At 46.0% G+C, this 19,901-nt stretch overlaps 1 protein-coding gene across 1 annotated transcript in view; it reads left to right on the forward strand.

Moving 5' to 3' along the window:
* The window catches only part of ADRA1B (adrenoceptor alpha 1B), a 51,614-nt gene extending 32,664 nt beyond the window's left edge, over positions 1 to 18,950 (forward strand). Inside the window, exon 2 of the mRNA XM_019433759.2 lies at positions 18,314 to 18,950. Coding sequence (XP_019289304.1) covers positions 18,314 to 18,921 — 608 coding nt within the window. The 3' untranslated portion in view covers positions 18,922 to 18,950. The remainder of the gene's footprint in view (positions 1 to 18,313) is intronic.
* The last annotated feature ends 951 nt before the right edge of the window (positions 18,951 to 19,901 follow it).

Raw genomic sequence — 19,901 nt, forward strand, 5'->3', positions numbered from 1 at the left:
CATGACCTGAGCCGATGTCAGATGCTCAACCGACTGAGCCACCCAGGCGCTCCTGGCATTGCTCCTTCTGCAGATGATAGAAGAGTCTATGGTTTAAACAGCCCTTTTCCCCCCACCTTCTCAGGTCCCTGGGACTTACTTTTTACAAAGCCAGGAAATGACAGAAGGATGACTTTTCAATTCTAAATAATCACAGTTCCTCCCGGATTTGGCAGAGAAGATGAGTCATCTGAAAACTAGTATATTCACACCCAAACATGGGTCTTCTGCCCCACCCCCACACACACGCACCCATACCCCATGCTCCCCTGTGGAATCTGCTCCACTTTTTCTTTCAGTCCTTGGATTTTTGGTGGTTTGCCTCACAAAGTCCAAACAGCAGACGAGGGGAAAGCAAGAACTCGTGGGTTGTAATAAAACTCTACTGTCTAATAGCTCTGTGACTCTGAGCAAGTTACTTCTCTTCCAAGCCTCAGTTTCAACACCTGTAAAATGGGGACAATCACTGTATGTCCCACACTGAATCGTTTTGGGTATTGAATGAAATAATGCACATCAGGGGATAGATACAGAGCTTGCGACCTACAAGCTCTCAGTAGGTGGCACCTGCCATTGTCATTGTTGTGGTTAAATTCAGATCACCACCACCTTCTGTGTTTTCTTTGGAACCATTGTAAAGACTGAGTCCGTTTCTAACCATCGTGAGAGTCAGCATGCATTTTCTATCTTCCTTGTGATCAGGACGCCGTGTAGGAAGTCAGGCCTCCTCTCAAAGACTGAATAACCTTAAGTTACAAGCTCTCTAAAACACACTTGCTCTGTTGCCTTTAAACCTCATTGCACCCTTCCCACAAAGTATATATATATATACTCCCCTGTCCTCCCAGCTCCTGTCTCCTCAAAACACGTGAGGAAGGAATCATTTTGCAGGAAAGTTCTCTGAAAGCAGCGAAGTCAAATAACACCTCCTTCCCAAACTATCACCCACCCACATCTCTCTGTCCCTGCGTGTAACCAGCACCTCCTGGTTTTCTTCCAGGCACCTTCACACCGAATGTTCCAGGGAAATAACAAGTCTCCAGTTTGTGGGAATCCGCGCTGAGGTAGCAGAAAGATCAGTTGCTCTGGTGTCAGGCCTGGAACTGAATCTTGTCTCCACCGCTCTGTAATCTTGAGCAATTTCCTCAGTCACTCTAAGCCATAGTTTTTTTATCCACAAAATGGGCATAGTAATTGTATTCACCTCATAGGCTTGTGGGGACTGAATAAAATAATCGTTGGAATTGCCTTGCTTCCCCAGTCAGTGCTAATCTCCTGGATTAAATTCTCAACTGGTTCCAGGCACTTGGGAAGTGTTCAGTAAAGACTTGCTACAAAGTGGAGCAAAGCAGGGGCAATAATCTAAAAACCTACATCAAACCGAACGGAGCATTTATTTACATGGGAAGAGATGGAAGACATCGTATTTCTGAAAATCTAGAATTTCTGTGAGGAAAGGAACTGTCTTTGGGAAAATGTCTTAATTAGAGCCGAAGGTGGAAAGTGAAACCCATCTCCCCAGTCACTGTCCCCAGCTGAACCCTCCCCGCTGAGGCCAGAGCAACAGGAAGAGAGAAGAGAAATGCTAAATGCTCGCCTTAAACAAGAAAGAAAGAAAAGAAAAAGCAAAGAATTTGGAACTCTTGGAGTAACCTGGGAGGAGAGGGGCTGAGACAGGAGGGGCCAAGGAGGGGAGCGGGGAGCCCAGCATTAAGCAGGGCTTCAAATGCTTGGTGTGTTGGTATGGGTGATTTTTGTCTTGTGGGATCATTGCCTTAAGGTGGTATATGCAGAACGGGCTGTCAAAGGAAATGGAGCCCAAGAAGTAGGAGAGGAATGAATGAAGTTAGTCCCCTGTTCCACTCTAGGAACCCAGAGACTTTAGGGGAGGATTTTGGACTTTCCAAGGTTAAGGAAAAGGGACACTCAAAATAATCCCCCCTAGCTTTCAAAGGGCAGTAAGACTCCCAGCCGACATCTGGGCTACACAAATATAAACAGCACAGGCAGTAGATATTAAACCCACCCAGTCCTGTCTTCATAGCAATTTGCAGAAGACATTCTTATGTGGCCTCAGTAAACCCAGCCAGCTCTCTGTCCTCCAGGTACTTCTACCTGTAAAGTTTCCTAGCAGTAAGGAGCCTTTGAGCCCTGAGAAAGGGCTGGAATTTCAGGGTCATTGTGTGGTGTACCCGTGAACCTAGATCAGGAAGCAAGATAAAGTCCCATTTTGCTAAAATCTCGAGTGGCAGGCCTTCAGCAGCAAAGACTAATCATTTTATTATACTGTATTAATGAGACCAATGATGTGCCTGGCTCCCACAATACACAACGGCAGGAGAGCATTCTGACAAGAAGACAGGACAGCCCTACAGACAGTGGAGTAGCATCATCACCCACTCTGTGATTGAGAAGCTCTGAAGGCCGCAGGACCCTGCAGGGAGGAGAATGTCCCAGACCAGACAAGTGGAAAGGAGACACAGCGCTATCCATGGGTCCCAGTCCAACCTGACCCTGCAAAACCAGTTTGGAAAGAGGGAAAAGTTTTGATCACCACCAGCCAAAGGACAGAACAGAGAGATGAGTCAGAGAGAGGAAGGCAGGGAAGTCAGCAGACAGCTGCCAAGGGAAGGGATGAAAGCCATCGCACAAGGCCTAATGGCCTGAGTGGCCCACTTCCCCATCTGATTCCCCAAGGCCAGTAATTGTCCCTGATCTCTCATGGAGCCTTTCATCCCAACACACCAAGCCTCTCCGCCAAGCTGCAGGTTCACATGTGCCTCAGAAAGAAGGATCAAGTGTGCATGGCCTGTTTGTTCTGGGCTCAAAGACACTCTGGCTGTAGGTATATATTTGTACCTTCTCCCCCAATTTTCATTCTACCTCTAAAACCAAGTGAACACAAAGCTCAGAATCTGAGAAGGAGGGGGTTAGCTAATGCAACCCCCTCATTTCATACTTAAATGGGAGCCCAGAAAGGTGATGGTCTGGCCTAAAGGTCTGCCAGCTACTTGCCCTATGTTGGCTCTTTTTCTCCTATAGGCTAAACCTTTCTCTCTCTCTCTCTCTCTCTCTCCCTCCCTCTCTCTCCTCTTTCCCTCTCAATTTCTCTTGCTTTCTCTCTTTCATTACAAAAGCAATGTTTGTTCATTGCAAAAATAATTTTAAATACACAGTGAAAGTCTTCCCATAAACCCATCCTTCAGAAATATAACCACTAAGAACAATTTGGTATGTATTCACCCAGATTGTTTTTTCTGTGAGCATGCTAATACACACTCACAACACACACACACACACACACACACACACACACACACACACACCATTTCTTTATTAAAAATCAGATCAGATCATAGAGGTACCTGGCTGGCTCAGTTAATTAAGTGTCTGACTTTGGCTCAGCTCATGATCTCATGGTTCATGAGTTTGAGCCCCACATCAGACTCTGTGCTGATAGTGCAGAGCCTGCTTGGGATTCTCTCTCTCTCCCTTTCTCTCTGCCCCTCCCCCACTCACTCAAGCTCTCTCCAAAATAAAATAAAGTAAACTTAAAAAAAAAAAATCAGACCGGGGTGCCTGGGTGGCTCAGTAGGTTTAGCGTCCAACTTGGGCTCAGGTTATGATCTCACACTTCGTGAGTTCAAGCCCCGCATCCAGCTCTGTGCTGACAGCTCAGAGCCTGGAGCCTGCTTCAGATTCTGCATCTCCCTCTCTCTCTGCCCTTCCCTGGCTTGCGCTCGTTCGCGCTGTCTCTCTCTTTCTCTCTCAAAAATAAACATATTTTTTTTAATTTTATTTAAAAAATCAGACCATAGTAGACACTGTCTCCTGAAGTTTGATTTTTTTTTCTAGTTAATTCTGTCATGGATATCATTCCGTGTAGACTTAGCTTATCATTTTAACAATGTATGATTTTTCATTGTGTGATGATACATGGCTTATTCCCCAACCCCTATTGTTAGAAATTTAGATAATTTCCAATATGGGGGAACTTTACCACAGTTCTTTATACTTTTATTTTTCCTCCCTTTTAAGAGTTCTTCTGTAGGATAAATTCCTGGACATTGGAGTACTTAGTTCAAAAGCTATGCTCATTTTAGTTTTATTAGATAATGCCAATTTTCCACCCCAAGTCTACACTCTCACCCAGAATGTACGAAAATGTCTGCTTTCCCACACCTTTGCCAAATTGAGCATAAGCAATATCTTAAATTTATTCCAAACTAATAGACCTGAAATATTTTGCTGCTGTTTAATTTACATTATTTATTTTGTGAAGGAGTTTTACTATGTTTTCATTAATTCACTGGCTGTCTGCTGTACTTATTCTTGTTATTTGCTTATCTGTAACGATTTGCTTTGTTTTCTATTGAGTTGTTTTTTTCATGATTGATTTGAAAGAGAGGGTTAGAAATATTATTCCTTTTACTGCCATTTGAATTACAAATGTTTCTCTCAGTTCTTCCCTTAGCTTTGTTCTCAAAGTTTGCAACCTTATAGAAATGTCTAGGCAGACTCATCAATGCTTTTCTTTGCAGATCCTGGGTTTGTGTCATCCTTAAAAAGTTCTTTCTTATTTCAAAATAATAAAAATATTTACTTGCATCTTCTAATATTTTAATAATTTTTATACTTAAAATCTTGGATCTAGCCGGGTTTATTTTGATGTAAGGATCTAGCTTTATTTGTCTCTAACTAGCTAGCCTTGTATCCCAATACTGCCTATACAAGCATCTCTTCTTTCCCATAAACATTGAAATGGCATATAAAATTCTCATGGACACTTGGCTCCTTTTCCAAACTGTATCATTGCATTGATCTATCTGCCTTTTCTTGCACTTCCTGCCCTAGGATTTATTAAATTACTGTGGTTTTATGATAGGTTTTAATATCTGTAGGAGTGGGTTTACCCATCATCCCAATACCATCATTCTTTATTTATTTCAAGTGACTTGGCTATTTTTGCATGGTTATTCTTACACATTCCATATGCTTCTATATATTTGGATCATTTAATACCCCCCCAAAACAAACAAGCAAACAAAAAACCATCCTGTTGGCATTTTAATGAAGTTGTCTTCAATTTACAGATTAATTTGGGGAGAACTGAAGTTATCATCAAAAGAGATTTCCTGTACTAAAGCAAGCTATGTCTCCCCATTTATACATGTCTCGTTTTTACTCCCCTTTATAAAGCTTTATGGCTTCCTTCATATAGATCCCCTAACACTCAGTTTCTAAAAGTGCTCTTCAGGGAAACTGCTCTTTCCTGCGAGGTCAAAGCATGGATCACATTCAGTCTGGCATCAAAGGTGGCTTCTTAAGTGCTGTGGAAACCACACCACCCCATCTGCTCTCAACTCCGGGCCTAAACCAGGAGGTAGCTTCCCTTCTGGAAGATGTAATGTGCCAATCAAGTAATCAGTGGGTAAGCCCTGTACTAGAAGTATAGGACACAGACCCCATCTTCAAGGAGCTTTGGCTCTGCCTAAGGAGACAAGAGTCACATCCCTTAAGAATGGCATTCTGTACTAAGCTATGTGTTGCAGACTCTGTTCTAATGGGAAGTAAACAGGAGGCCTGGAGCAGTCAGGGAAGATTCCAGGAAGGAGATGGGAACTCAACTGGGTATTGGCATGTGGTTACCATTTAAATAAAGAAAAGGAAGGAAGCAAGGTATAAGCAAGGGAATCACCCTATAATCACTTACTCAGCACTTGCTATGAATCTGAAACTGGCCTAAGCATATGAAGAGGAGATTATGTGCCCAACAAATGTCTTTACACATTCACTATAAGCAAGCTCAGCATTAGGTGCTAGAGAAACCAAGATGAGAAGGATTGACCCTCGCCTCAAGAATCTTGTAAATAAGGGAGACAGACTCTCAGCTAAGTCCAACAACTGTTATGATAGAAATCTGTGGAGTGAAAAGCAAACACTCTTAATCTAGTGATTGTGCACCTCCTGGGTGCTCATGGATGGGATTCAGTGGGCCTGTGAGCCCCTCAAATTATATGGTGCTAAGTTACCTGCATAACCAGCATCGGCAGGTGACAAACCACTTGGGTAGAGTGACACAAAACTCTTGGTTGCTAGATCCTGGAGTCTTAATGGCTAAATAAAATATACATAAAGACACCATTACAATAACAAGTAAACAATTCTAGACTTCCCCCACCCCAGAAGTGTAAGTGTTCTAAGAGTCCAGAGGCAATACTGTCTTGTGGAAACAGCCCAGCTTTGGGACCAGGCAGATTTGGGTTTGAATCCCAGCTCTACCATTTAATGGCTGTGGTGACACTGGGTGTGTTCTGTACCCTCAGAGACTTGATTTCCACATCTGTAATTGAGAATTGAAAATTAGAGAACCCACCTCTCCCTCCCACCTATTGTGAGGGTGAAATGAGGGAAGGTGTACAGGTCTCCTGGATCTTAGCAGGTCTTCATGGACTGCTCATTCCCTCCGCTTGCTTTCACACTTCTAAGGAAGCCATGCAGTGGGAGGCTGTGGTTGTGTGTCAGAGGATTCTGAGGGAGGCTTGGAAAGGATAGAGAGGAGAGGGGGACAGTGAAAGGCATCTCAGACCAGTGGACAGTGTGAATAAGGGGAAAGAAGCCAGAAAAGTGAAGTCATGTTGTGAAGATTCAGTCCATTGCAGCCCACTTGAGAAGGTCTTAAATTCCAGCCTAAGCAGTTTGAACTTTATCCTGTAAACCATAGGAGTCGCTGGAAGGTTTGGGGCAAGACTGTCAACGCCATGGTGAGGTGGCTCTCAGCCCAGCCTCTGCTCATCCATAAATCCCAAGGTACCTAGGAAAACAATTTTAAAAATAAAATTGTAACAGGAGCTAAGACAACGCTTTCCACCTCGGGATCTTGTTAAAAGCGGATTCTGACTCACTGGCTCACCGAGGTTCTGCATTTCTAACATGAACCCAGGTGATACGGATGGTGTTTATCCATAAACCTCATTTTGAGTAGCCAGGGCTAACACATTTCAGTTTTCCTATAACACATGTTGGCTGAGTGCCTGTCATGGTCAGGCACAGTTCTAGGCCTTGGGGGAAAAGAAAAAATCAGACATGAACTCTCTTTTCTAGAAGCTCACAGTCTAATCAGAGGAGACGAGTAATTCAAGGTAGGAAGTGATAAATGCCATATTTTAGGTTCAGAGAAAGTGCTTTGACAAATCGGCAAAGAGAGATTGTTCCCAGTTGAGGGAGAAATTGCCTGGTGCTTAAGGAACTGAATAGAAGCTTCTTTATTATTATTATTATTATTATTAAACAATTTGAGTAAGAACCCAGACTTCAAAGTTGGATTTTAATCCTTACCAGACACATGATTTTGTTAATCTCTTAAACCTCAGTTGCTTCATCTGTAAAATAAATGAGATACAGTAATAGCAGGGCTGCTGGAGGATTGCACCAAGTGTTTGTAAACATAGTACCTAATAACTGGTTCTTAGGTTACTGTAAATGGGGGCTCTGGTGACTATCATTGTTCTCATCATTTGCTTTAAAACTTAACATGTCTAGTGGCCCCGAAGATATCGTATTTGTTGGACAATTTCATGAACTCATTCCAGGGTTAAGTGTCCAGTGAAAATGGAAAAACCTCAAAGGGAATTTCCACATCCAAGGAAACCTCCTTTATAAAATTGGTGCTGAAAGAATTAGCAACTATTTCAAATGTTTCAAGTTTTTATTGAGCCAAACTGTTTCAGCTGGGGAGACGCAGCTTGGCCATAGGTGTAGCTAAAAGCTCCTAAAAAGAGCCATGTTGAAAAGGAGTTCCACTCTATTTACAAGCTGATCAAAATGGTTTTACCACCCACTGGCTCCCCTGAGGTCATCCGCTTGTCTGATGCTCACTGTGAAATAAGTCAAATCAAACCTCTAATCCTCGAGTCTCAGAATGTCAGTGCCCTGGGGGATGTTACAAACCACCTGGCCCCTGGTGGACCCGATACATGCTACATTATGTCCCCATGCCCTGGGGCAGTCTCCGAGGCTGCCGGTTGGTCATTCCTCCAACCACTGTTTAATGATGCCTACGGATGTAGGAATACATACAAAATTAAAAGGGCCCCCTTTTCTGCTCTGCAGTAAGGGAATAAGGGCAGGGCATCCACAGGTATACCAGGAACTAACAGAGGAGGCTGCTGGGCTCAACAACAAAAGATGTCATTTCATACTTCTTTCTTCCTATTACCAGTGGGGGGGCCTTGGGCAAGTGCCTCCTCCACCTGTACCTCCAGTTCTTCATCTGCAAAGTAGGGATAATCCCACTTTGCTCATAGGCTATTACAGGAATTAAATGAAATAGAGCAAGCAAAGTTGGCTGACACGTAATAAGGACCCAATAAACACAGTGTCTTTTGGTTTACTTCTTATTTTTAAAATAATATTCACTGGCTTTTTCCCAATTGCAAAAGTAATTCATGTTTATGGAGAAAATTTTTGGAAAACACCAAAAAACACACAGAGGGAAAATTCACCCGTGAGTCTACCAACAAAGGGTAAACACTGTTGAGGTCTCCTTCCCTGTATAGCCTTCAGTCCTTTATCCACATCCACATGCATCTTTTGTTTCCCCATTTGCTGTACTGGTGGTGACTGACAGCTTCTGTGAGAGGCAGCCTGGGTTCAAATTCTAATTCTATCACCCACTAGCTCTGAGACATCCAGCAATTTACCTTCCGTTCTCCTGAGCGTAGTAATCACGGCCTCCAGGCGGGGAGCATGCAGGTTGGCCACCGTCACCTGGGAGTGCTGCAGACTACCCTGTGGAATGGCGCCCCCTAGCGCTGCGCCCGGCACAGTCATGCCGAGCTGCCTTCGGAACAGAGCCGGTTGAAGGCAAGGGAAGGTCAAAACATTTACCCAGTGATTGGCGCAGAGTTAAGAGCTTGTCAAACGGTAGATACTCTTCTACAAACGCACCCCGTGGTTTTGAAGACTGGAGGTTCCCAGAGGGTTGAGACCTTGTGTTCACTGTTCAGTTTTGTTGAATAGCACTTTAAGGACCACTGGGACCACATCCAGCCAAGAAATGCTTCTCCCTGAGCTGATCCCGCTCAGCCTTAGCTTTTGATCCTTACACTCCACAACCCCTCTACGTGGCCCTTGTAGCGTGGCTGGGCTCACTGAACTGTCTGCTTACCGCTCTGCCCCTCCCCCTCGGGTTCCAGCTCCTACCCTCCCCACCTGGGTGGAAGTGTTCAGAAGTGTTGTCCCATTGGATCTGCTTAAAAGGCCTCAGTGGGAGGCCACCAAGAGGCTTTAGAGTAGAGCCGCAGGGTTTCCCAGGGCGGCTCTTAGACTGCTGCTCAAATTAACTATGGATTTGAGTTGGTGTGCAAGACAGCTTGGCAGGACAGCTAGAGATGGCCCAGGAAACTCTGAATCACATACTCATTCAGTCCATCATGGAGCAAATTTTAGTTAGCACCTACCATGTGCCCGGCGCTGGGTTCTCCCATGAGAAAGTTGTTCCTTCAAGCCTTTAGATTCCTCAAAGGGGAATTCCTCTCAGTTTAGCAAGTAGTTAATACCCCACAACCCCCGCCAATCTCCCTTTTTGAAAAAGAGAGCATGCCTCAGGCCCACCACTGTCTGGAGCGATCCAGAGATACTAATATCATTTTCTTTTCACCTTCTGTTCCCCTACCATGACATTTTCTTTATAACAGATTTGAAAATAATGATAAAAAGCTTCCTAAGAAAGTTTAAGTTGAGACACCAAAAGTGAGTTGATCTAGAGAAAAGCATTAAGCAGCCGGTGGTCCAGGCAATTGAGTAACTGATGCTTGGGAGCCCTAGACTTGGGATGGTGAGCCTTAACCTTTTCACGGCTGCTGACGCCTTCAAGCCCATGACGACAGCTATGGGTCCTCCCCCAGAACAATGTGTACAATTTCCGCATGTTCGAGAACCACGTGGCGCCCACCCTTGGGCCTGCATTGGAAAGAGCAGTAGGGTGGGCGGTCCCACATCAGCACAGTAGATCCTGTCCTCTCCGTCACCCTCCCCATCTTTGCATGCTGGTACTGGCAGTAACCACAGCATCAGCATTGGCAATGGCAGTTGTGTTTGAAGCGGTCGGAACAGCTGTACTTACTGGGTACTCTCAACACGCCAGGCACTTGCCAAGCCTAAGTTCATCTCCTCCGCACAGAAAAGAACTATCACCATCCCCGTTTTCCAGGAAACTGGGCCTCGCCGAGCTCAAGGAGCTCAGCTGGGAATCCAGAGTCAGCACCTGAACCCAGATCTACTTATGTCTGCACCGGTCCTTAACGCCTGACCTCCACAGCCTCCACAAATGTTTGTTGAATCAAATGAATGACACTTGAGCAGGTCCTGGCAGTCGTTCTGCTCGTCACCAGCTGAGTGACCTTGAACAAGTCACTCACCCTCTCTGAGCCTCCTCGAAGGAAGGTTTCCTGGCCCTGTCAGGCCGTGATCATGATGGTAAAATGCAGGGCAAGGCGCACCACACCATTTCATGAGCAAGAGAAGGGGAGCCAGGCTCGGAGGCACGTCCCACAAGCTGGTGGCCACGTCGTAGAGACTGGCACCACCCTGACCTGAAGCAGAAAGAGCAGGCTTCCAGGAACCCACATCTCCTGTTGATATTCCCTTTCCCTCTCCTCATGGCTTTGTTGGCCCCCAAGGTCTGTTTGGATATCCCGGTCCTGATCCTTTTTTAAGCCAACGAGGCTCAGTGCCTTCCCTATTACAACTTCTTGGCTGTAACAGGGCCCGCCTGGGTAGCAAACAAGACCCCTCAGCCCTGTAGCTTCTGTGCAGCTGGGGGGAGGGGAGGAGGGAGCAGCAGAAATATGCTTAGAATCAGAGAGACCCGCCGTCCAGTCCTTGACCCACACTGCCCCTCAGTGGTAAGTCCAGAGAAGAGGGCACATCCCAGCAAGGCTGAGCAGGGCTTCCAACCCCAGCTTCAACAAGACTCCGAATTTTAAGGCTGGAGAGAACCCAAATGAAACCACTCCCCTAAAGGAGGGAAACTGAGGTTCAGAAAAGGAAAGCAGCCTACTCAGAATGAAATATCTAGTTACCAAACACTGGTCTCACACATAGACTTTCTGTAATTAGATTTCCAGTCCAATCAGTGATTGACAGGAATAAGAATTATTTGGTTAATTAGCATTAATGCAAAGTTGACTGGGTGGCAGGTTCCTGGTACCCTGAGTGCTAAAAAGGACTTGACATGTTTTATCTTCTTAGTTCTCAAAATAACCCAGAGGCATGGCACTATTATTAGCCCCATTTTATTGATGAGAAAACTGAGGCTTAGGGACAGTGTGAAACTTGCCCAAGGTCACATGGCTGCTGGGGAGACAGGCTGGATTCTATTCTAAGGAGTCCAATTCTAATAAGGAAAGGGAATCTGTCAGAAGCCACTGAAGGTTTGCTCAGGGTGGGCATGCGATCTACAGTCTTCATGGGGCCAAAATAAAACAGAATGCAAAGGAAACAAGAGGGCAAAGTCATTATTCAGCTTTCAGACAAGCAAAGATTAAAACCTGACCAAACCCAGAGTTGCAGAGATGTAAAGAAACTATCACAATCATATACAGCCAACAGGAAGGTAAATTGGTACAATTAGTTCAGAAGGCAATCTGGCTAGCTTTCAGCACTTAAATGTGGCACTGAGTCAGTGATTCCTCGTGTAGGAGTTTATCCCACAGAAACACTCAAACATGGAAAAAGCAAAATGCATGAGGCTTTTCATTACTACAGTCTGTAACAGACAAAACTTGGAAATCACTACTTGACTATCATTAGAAAAGAGTTAAGCCTGGAGAAAGTTAAACTACTATATATCCAGATGGTAGGATATAATGTCCCGACATGGGGAAATGTCTTAAATATTTTCTAAGTGAGGAAAGAAATTGGGGGAAAGATATGTGTATAACTCCCATTTAAAAAAAAAAAAAAACAATTGAAAAGGATAAAAATAAAAAATAAAACTGTGAGCTCTGGTCCCCTCTACCTGAATGGAGAAGAATTTTCACTTTATAATATGTAGGTTTTTTTTTTTTTTTTGGTAATGTAATTTTTAAAAAATCAGCATAGATCACTTTTTCATTTTACGTAAGTGAGGTTTTTCTAATAGACTATTTTTAGAGCAGTTTTAGGTTCACACCCAAATTGACAACAAGGTATTGAGATTTCCCATACACCTCCTGCCCCCCACATCCACAGGCTCTGCAATTATCAACATCCCCTATCAGAAGGGTACATGCGTTACAATGGATGAGCTTACATTGGCACAACATTTTCACCGAAAGTCCATAGTTGACATTAGGGTTCACTCTTGGTGTTATACATTCTATGGATTTGGACAAATGTATAATGACATGTATCCACCATCATAATGTCATACAGAATAGTTTCACTGCCTTAAAAAACCTCTGTGCTCCCTCTTTTTTTCTTTTCTTTGTAATAAAAATACGCAAATCTGGAGAGGAAAAGAAAAGAAATGAAGAGGTGGTTCTTGCCCAGAAGGAATTTTTTTTAAGATTATTTATTTATTTTGAGAGGGTGGGGGAGGGAGGGGCAGAGATAGAAGGAGAGAGAGAATTCAAGCAGGCTTGGTGCTATCAGCCTGGAGCCCAGTGCGGAGCTCGATCTTACAAACCCTGAGATCATGACCTGAGCTGAAATCAAGAGTCAGATGCTTAACCTATTGAGCCACTCAGGTGCCCCTTGGCAGAAGGAATTTAAAGTCTGGGTGTGGGCGAGGACTCAGTCAGCCCTGGAATGGCTTAACAACATTAACAGGCAAACCATAACAGAATGAGATGTGATTGTATACCTTCTGTGGGGTACAGAATAAAGAAGTCAATCTGAGTTGGGTGAGGTTCATCAGGGAAGAGTTCTTGGAGGAGGCTCATGCCTGTGCCAGGATATAAAGTATTTGTGGAAAATGGCCACTATGTATTATTTTCAAGGTGCCAGACCCTATGTCTAGTATTTTACAGGGATATTTTCATGTATTCAGAATATGGAACAGATACTGTCCCCAATTTATGGATGAGAATATTGAGTCTAAGAGGGCCAATTAACTTTTCTAATGTCAAACAGCCAGTACACACAAAAAAAGTGATTCAAAACCAGGTCTGTGTGATCCCAAGCCCTGTGCTCAGGCCACAGAATCACACTGCCTAAATCAGCAGAAGGATGATGAAAGGCAGACAAAGAATGGAAGGCAAAGAATGATCTTCTTCTCAGAGGAACAAGTGGTTCAGGGAGTCCAAACTCACAATGTGGCTGTAAATAAATGCAGTGAAAAAAGTCAGCAGCATCCCCTTACTTTTGGCTGAACACTTCTCAGAGCCATAGTCCTTGAAGAGTACTTTGTAAGAAAATAAAGGCAGAGATCCAGCCCATCATTGTCCTTGATACAAGGCTTCCAATATGATGGAGGTGAAGAAGCACCAGACAGAAATGCCACTTGGGTGTAGGGGGACAGAGTGACATTTATGCCTCTATCATAATGCTATGTGTGTTGTGTTGCAATGACCTGTTAACACATCTCTCTCCCCACATGCCTGTGGGCTGCCATGGGGCAGAGACCACACCCCAATTCATCTCTGTATCCCCCTCACCTTGGCCTCATGCCAACATCAGCAGGAGCTCAGTGTTTGTGGAATGAGTGAATGAACAAACAAATGAACAGGTGTATACACATGTAAATAGCAGACACTATCATATGTTGATGTCCTGATGTATAAAATAGGACCGACAATAGTACCTTCATCAAGGGATTATTGTGATAATTAAATGGGCTAATGGTATAAAGAGTTTAGCGCAAGGCCTATACAGAGCACACACACAATGGAAACAGTGGGTCTGAGGAATATTAGCCATTAGCCTTACTGTTCCGCATATCCTTTAAAAGAGCCAGTCCCTAAGGATGTGTCCCCATTAAGCCATTTATTGCCTATTTTACTATCATCTTCAATGGGGCTCGTAAGCAAAGCTATGAGTATGTTTTCAGCATGCGTGCTCTCCAGCTCTTCATCCTCCTTACCTTTGCCACGACTGTCTATGCGTCTGCAGCCTCTATCCCAGGTCCTAAGAGTCCTCATTAAGACCGCGTGCCTACATGAAAAGATGCTCAACATCACTCCTCATCAGGGAAATACAAATCAAAACCACACTCAGATACAACCTCACGCCAGTCAGAGTGGCTAAAATGAACAAATCAGGAGACTATAGATGCTGGCAAGGATGTGGAGAAACAGGAACCCTCTTGCACTGTTGGTGGGAATGCAAACTGGTGCAGCTGCTCTGGAAAACAGTGTGGAGGTTCCTCAAAAAATTAAAAATAGATCTACCCCATGACCCAGCAATAGCACTGCTAGGAATTTACCCAAGAGATACAGGAGTACTGATGCATAGGGGCACTTGTACCCCAATGTTTATAGCAGCACTTTCAACAATAGCCAAATTATGGAAAGAGCCTAAATGTCCATCAACTGATGAATGGATAAAGAAATTGTGGTTTATATACACAATGGAATACTATGTGGCAATGAGAAAGAATGAAATATGGCCTTTTGTAGCAATGTGGATGGAACTGGAGAGTGTTATGCTAAGTGAAATAAGTCATACAGAGAAAAAACAGATACCGTATGTTTTCACTCCTATGTGGATCCTGAGAAACTTAACAGAAGACCATGGCAGGGAGGGGAAGAAAAAAAAAAAAGGTTAGAGAGGGAGGGAGCCAAAACGTAAGAGACTCTTAAAAACTGAGAACAAACTGAGGGTTGATGGTGGGTGGGAGGGAGGGGAGGGTGGGTGATGGGTATTGAGGAGGGCACCTTTTGGGATGAGCATTGGGTGTTGTATGGAAACCAATTTGACAATAAATTTCATATTTAAAAAAAAAAAAGACCACATGCCTACACGTACACACGCTCATCAGCATTTATCCTCTAGGGTAACGCGCAAGGCTTCCAAGCTTTTCTAGGTTTCCCTCTCTCCAAAATCTATTCTCCAGTTTCCCACATTGTCAAGACCAGTGCCTATCCCCTTCAGACTCAGTGACAGTCTTCCCCGTGGACAGAGACAACTCATTCCATGATGTATACTAGCTGTTCACACGCCATGTATTTGGATTTCAGCTGGGGTCTTCCATACAGTGTCTTAGTCCAAAGGAGTATGTGGGATGGTGGGGTGAAAATCTAATGGTGCTGGCCTTGTCACATATCAGATCACGAGGTGGCGCCCTCTTCTGCCTCATCTGAAGCGAATGCAGAATGTGGCCCACTCCCACATTTCCCCCTGAGTTGGGAAAAGAATCAGTGTAGTGGGGTGCCTGGCTGGCTCAGTCAGTAGAGCACGCGGCTCTTGATCTCAGGGTCATGAGTTTGAGCCCACGTAGGGTATGGAGATTACATCAATAAATAAACTTTTAAAAAAAGAAGAAGAATCAGTGTACCTTGTACATATAATTAGCACTTACATCAAGGACAGCTGGGTAGATTAGTCGGTTGAGCATCCGGACTCTTGATTTCAGGGCTCAGATAACGATCTCATGGATTGAGGGCCAAGTCAGCCTCTGTGCTGACAGTGCAGAGACTGGGATTGCCTCTCTCTCTCTCTCTCTCCCTCTCCCCCGCCCCCACTCTCTCTTTGTCTCTCTCTCTCTCTCTCTAAAAATAAATAAGTAAACTTTTTAGGGGAACCTGGGTAGCTCAGCCAGTTAAGCATCTGACTCTTGATTTCTGCTCAGGTCATAATCTCATGGTTTCGGGAGTTCAAGCCCCGCATCGGGCTCTGCACTGACAGTGGGGAGCCTCCTTGGGATTCTCTCTCCCTCTCTGCCCTTCGTGCTATCTCTGTCTCTCTCAAAATAAACGAATAAACTTTAAAAAATAGAGCACTTACACCCGGATACAGATAACCCTCTTTCTAAATGTAAACCTTTGCCTGGCTTAGCCCTGCACCAGGAGCCCAGCCGTCTCCCCACCCTTGCCCACCACCATCCTTGGCTTGCTAAGCAGAAAACTAGGAGGCTCCCTATAACAATAGGCAAACCTCAAAGAATCAAAAAGGAGAAGTGCTACAAGGGGGAAGCTCAAGTGTAGCCCCAAATCAAAGGATTTCTATCCTGTGGCTTCTATGCCACTGCCCCTTGGCACTTTCGGCCACTCTCTGGGACTCAGTGTTTCCATCTGCAAAAGAGGAGCTTGGATTTGTGATTGCTAAGACACCCCCCACCCCCATTCAGATATTCTAGGAGTGTGTGCTCTTCATTCGCCAAATGGAATCAAAGTTGATCCAGAAGACCAGACCCTTGGGAAGCTCACAGTTTAAACAGAGGAGATAAGACAGGAATATGAAAGTCACTGTACCACCAACTTAGTGGCAGGGTTAGGGAACATAGTTTGAAATAACAAAATGTCCTGTAAAGTAAATTGCATATATCAAAACATTTAAAGATACATATACAACAGAGAAAAAAATCTGAAGGTATGTGCACCAAATGTAATTTCTCTGCATTGCAGGGTTATGTGTGCTTTTAAAATTTTTTTCTTTTTTTCTTTTTTCTTTTTGTATTTTCTCATTTTTCCACCAAGGGTATTATTAATCACCTTTAAAAAACATATTTTGTACTCAAACAGACTTAGTTTGAATCCCAACTATACTACAAACATGCTGTGTAACCTGGGGCAAGTCATTTACCCTCTCCAAGTCTTAGCTGCCTTGCATTTAAAATGGAAATTGTTTTTAATTTAATATGCCATAAAATGTTTTTGGACCTCAAATTCGAGGGATGAGTTAATCATGTTTCTCCATCATAGCACCTCATTGTAAGGCCTCTCTCTTATTTCATTGATTTATTTCCTTTTATTCCCATTTCCCTCTGCCTACCCCCTTAGGCAACCATTTTGTGTTTGACATTTTTTGAAAGTGTTTTTGCAAAATGTGTGTGGTGGTTTGGTGTGTTACTTAAATAGTATTATGCTGTAAATCTCAATTCTGTTTCCTACTTTTTTCCTAAAGAGCGATGTTTTTAAGCCTTTGCACATTGCTATATGGACATGCCATTTTTAGGGCCTTATCTACCTGCTGCAATAATCTCTGTGCTGGGCTTCTACTCCAGGCTACCTTTCCATAATTCTCAGTAAGGAACACCTATGTTCTCTCCAGCTGTCTATCACCATAAGCAACACTGCTCTCAGCATTCTTATAGGTGTCCCCTTGTGGACCTGTGTGAAAAGTCTTTGAGATCTATACCCTGCAGAAGAACCGCCAGGTTAAGAGGTATGTGTATATACTTGATGAGACCAAGTGGTGCCAGAATCTTCTCCAGTACAGCTTCACAGCCTGTGCTCCCCACCAGCCAGGCAGAAGGCTCCCCATGTCCCCACACCCCTGCCCACACTTGGCACTCTCTAGTTCCCTGATTTTTGCCACCCTAACAGATACCTTATATCTCTTTGTGGTTTTCATTACTATGCATCCTACTCCCTAATATTTTGAGTACCCTGGCATACGTTAGCCCTCAGGTTTCCCCGCTTTGTAAATTGCCTGTTCACTTCCTTAGCCCACATTTCTACTGGGAATGCTGTTTTTCCTGTTGATTTGCAGGAGTTCCTTATATATTCTAAATACCGATCGCTTGACTGTCTTAGACATTATAAATACCTTCTCCCACCCTTGCCTTGCAGTTTATCTTTCTGAAGTGTTAAGTCATTTTCCTTTCAGCCCTAGATCAAAAAGATCGTTCCTTTACTTTGTCTTTTGAAGTTTTACCTTTCACATTTAGGTCTTTAACACCTCTCGTATTTGCCATGGAGATCAATCGGTGTCAGCTTCAATGCCTCTTGTAGGGCAAAACAATATAGTTAAAGCGCCTAGCACAATGCCCCAAGAGCTGTGCAGTTGCGTGTGGTGATTATTATCACTGGAATACAAAGTGGTAAGCGCTGCCCTGGGATATCTAGAGAAATGGGAGGTTGGGTGCTGGTCAGCTAAACCAGGAAAGATTTTAGGGAGTTTCGGTGCTGGTTAGCTCAACCAGCCCCCCAAAAAGAATGTCGGATTCGCTCACTTGGAGAAGGGAGAGGCGAGCGCTCCAGGCAGCGAAAGGTGGCCTGGGCAAAGCCCTGGCGGCGGGAGCGCTTCCCGGGCGCCGCGTTTAGGCGGAGCCCTCGGAGGAGAGGACCTGACTACTCACAAACTGCTGTCTGTCTTTCTGCCCGTGCCCACCCCACCCCTTCCCCTGCAGGCTCCCTGTTCTCCACCCTGAAGCCCCCCGACGCCGTGTTCAAGGTGGTGTTCTGGCTGGGCTACTTCAACAGCTGCCTCAACCCCATCATCTACCCGTGCTCCAGCAAGGAGTTCAAGCGCGCCTTCGTGCGCATCCTCGGGTGCCAGTGCCGCGGCCGCCGCCGCCGCCGCCGCCGCCGTCGCCTGGGCGGCTGCGCCTACACCTACCGGCCGTGGACGCGCGGCGGCTCGCTGGAGCGCTCGCAGTCGCGCAAGGACTCGCTGGACGACAGCGGCAGCTGCCTGAGCGGCAGCCAGCGGACCCTGCCCTCGGCCTCGCCGAGCCCGGGCTACCTGGGCCGCGGCGCGCCGCCGCCCGTCGAGCTGTGCGCCTTCCCCGAGTGGAAGGCGCCCGGCGCGCTCCTGAGCCTGCCGGCGCCCGAGCCCCCCGGCCGCCGCGGCCGCCACGATTCGGGCCCGCTCTTCACCTTCAAGCTCCTATCGGAGCCCGAGAGCCCCGGGACCGACGGCGGCGCCAGCAACGGCGGCTGCGAGGCGGCGACCGACGTGGCTAACGGGCAGCCAGGCTTCAAAACCAACATGCCCCTGGCGCCCGGGCAGTTCTAGAGCCCCCGGGGGGGTTGGTGGGGAGGAAACCATCGTGGGGGGAGGGCGGGCGGAGGGGGGGAGGGGCGTCGGCGCCCGGAGGCGCGGGCCCCGGGGGAACCGGGGGGAGGGGGGCGGGGAGAGGGGCAGCTGCTTTTCTGGCAGGGGCATGGGTGCCAGGTACAGCGCGGAGAGCTGGGCCGAGCATGCTGAGAGCCTGGGGGACCCGACGCCGGCCGGGATTTCCGTCTCTCTCTCTGTATATATCCAAACGAGTCCCTCTGTACATGTATTTAACCGTGGGTACACGTGCGTGTGTCTGTGCGGTGTCCGTGTGGTCTGCATGTGTGCGTGCGTGGGGCCGCCCGTCTGCGGGGGCAGAGCGAGTGTGCGCCCGGGAGGCAGCGGGGGCGTCGTTTGTCTCCGTGACTTCGTACCTCTCAAGCCCCTCCTTGTACTTCACAGAATGATGGCACTTGGGCGGGGTTGCAAACAAATCGGACATTAAAGGTCATTTCTCCTGTGCGCCTTTGAGTAGTTTGTGATGCGGGCGGTAGGCAGGATCTGGAGTCTCCTCTTCCTTCCCCTTCAGGTTTGTCCCCGTCAGTCCCACCGGTCCTGTGGACAGTAGTTGTTCTGGAGCCCCTCGGCCCCGCTGCAGCCTTTGCCATTACTGCCCTCCAGGGCTAAACAGATCTGACCCTGTGGCTGAAAGTGAGCCCGTGGATTTGTCCCATAAATCCTGCTTGCCTGTTTTTGACCCTTAGCGGTATCTAATCCTCCTGCTGTGGGCAACACTGGGCAAGCTCTAGCCTGGTCCCAGGGACCCCAATCCTAGCTGGGACTCTGTGGCCAGGACAGTTGGTGGGCCTGTCACTTGAGACGGAATGGAACCCCAGGCAGAGAAAAGGGCTGGTTCCTTTCACCTCCTCCCCACATCCCTCTTAGGCCAAACACTCCATTGTTTACCTGTGTCCATGGAACCGGTAAAGAAACCCAGA

This window comes from Panthera pardus, unplaced genomic scaffold (assembly GCF_024362965.1).
Source record: "Panthera pardus isolate Hobbes unplaced genomic scaffold, ASM2436296v1 HiC_scaffold_2, whole genome shotgun sequence".
Taxonomy (NCBI): domain Eukaryota; kingdom Metazoa; phylum Chordata; class Mammalia; order Carnivora; family Felidae; genus Panthera; species Panthera pardus.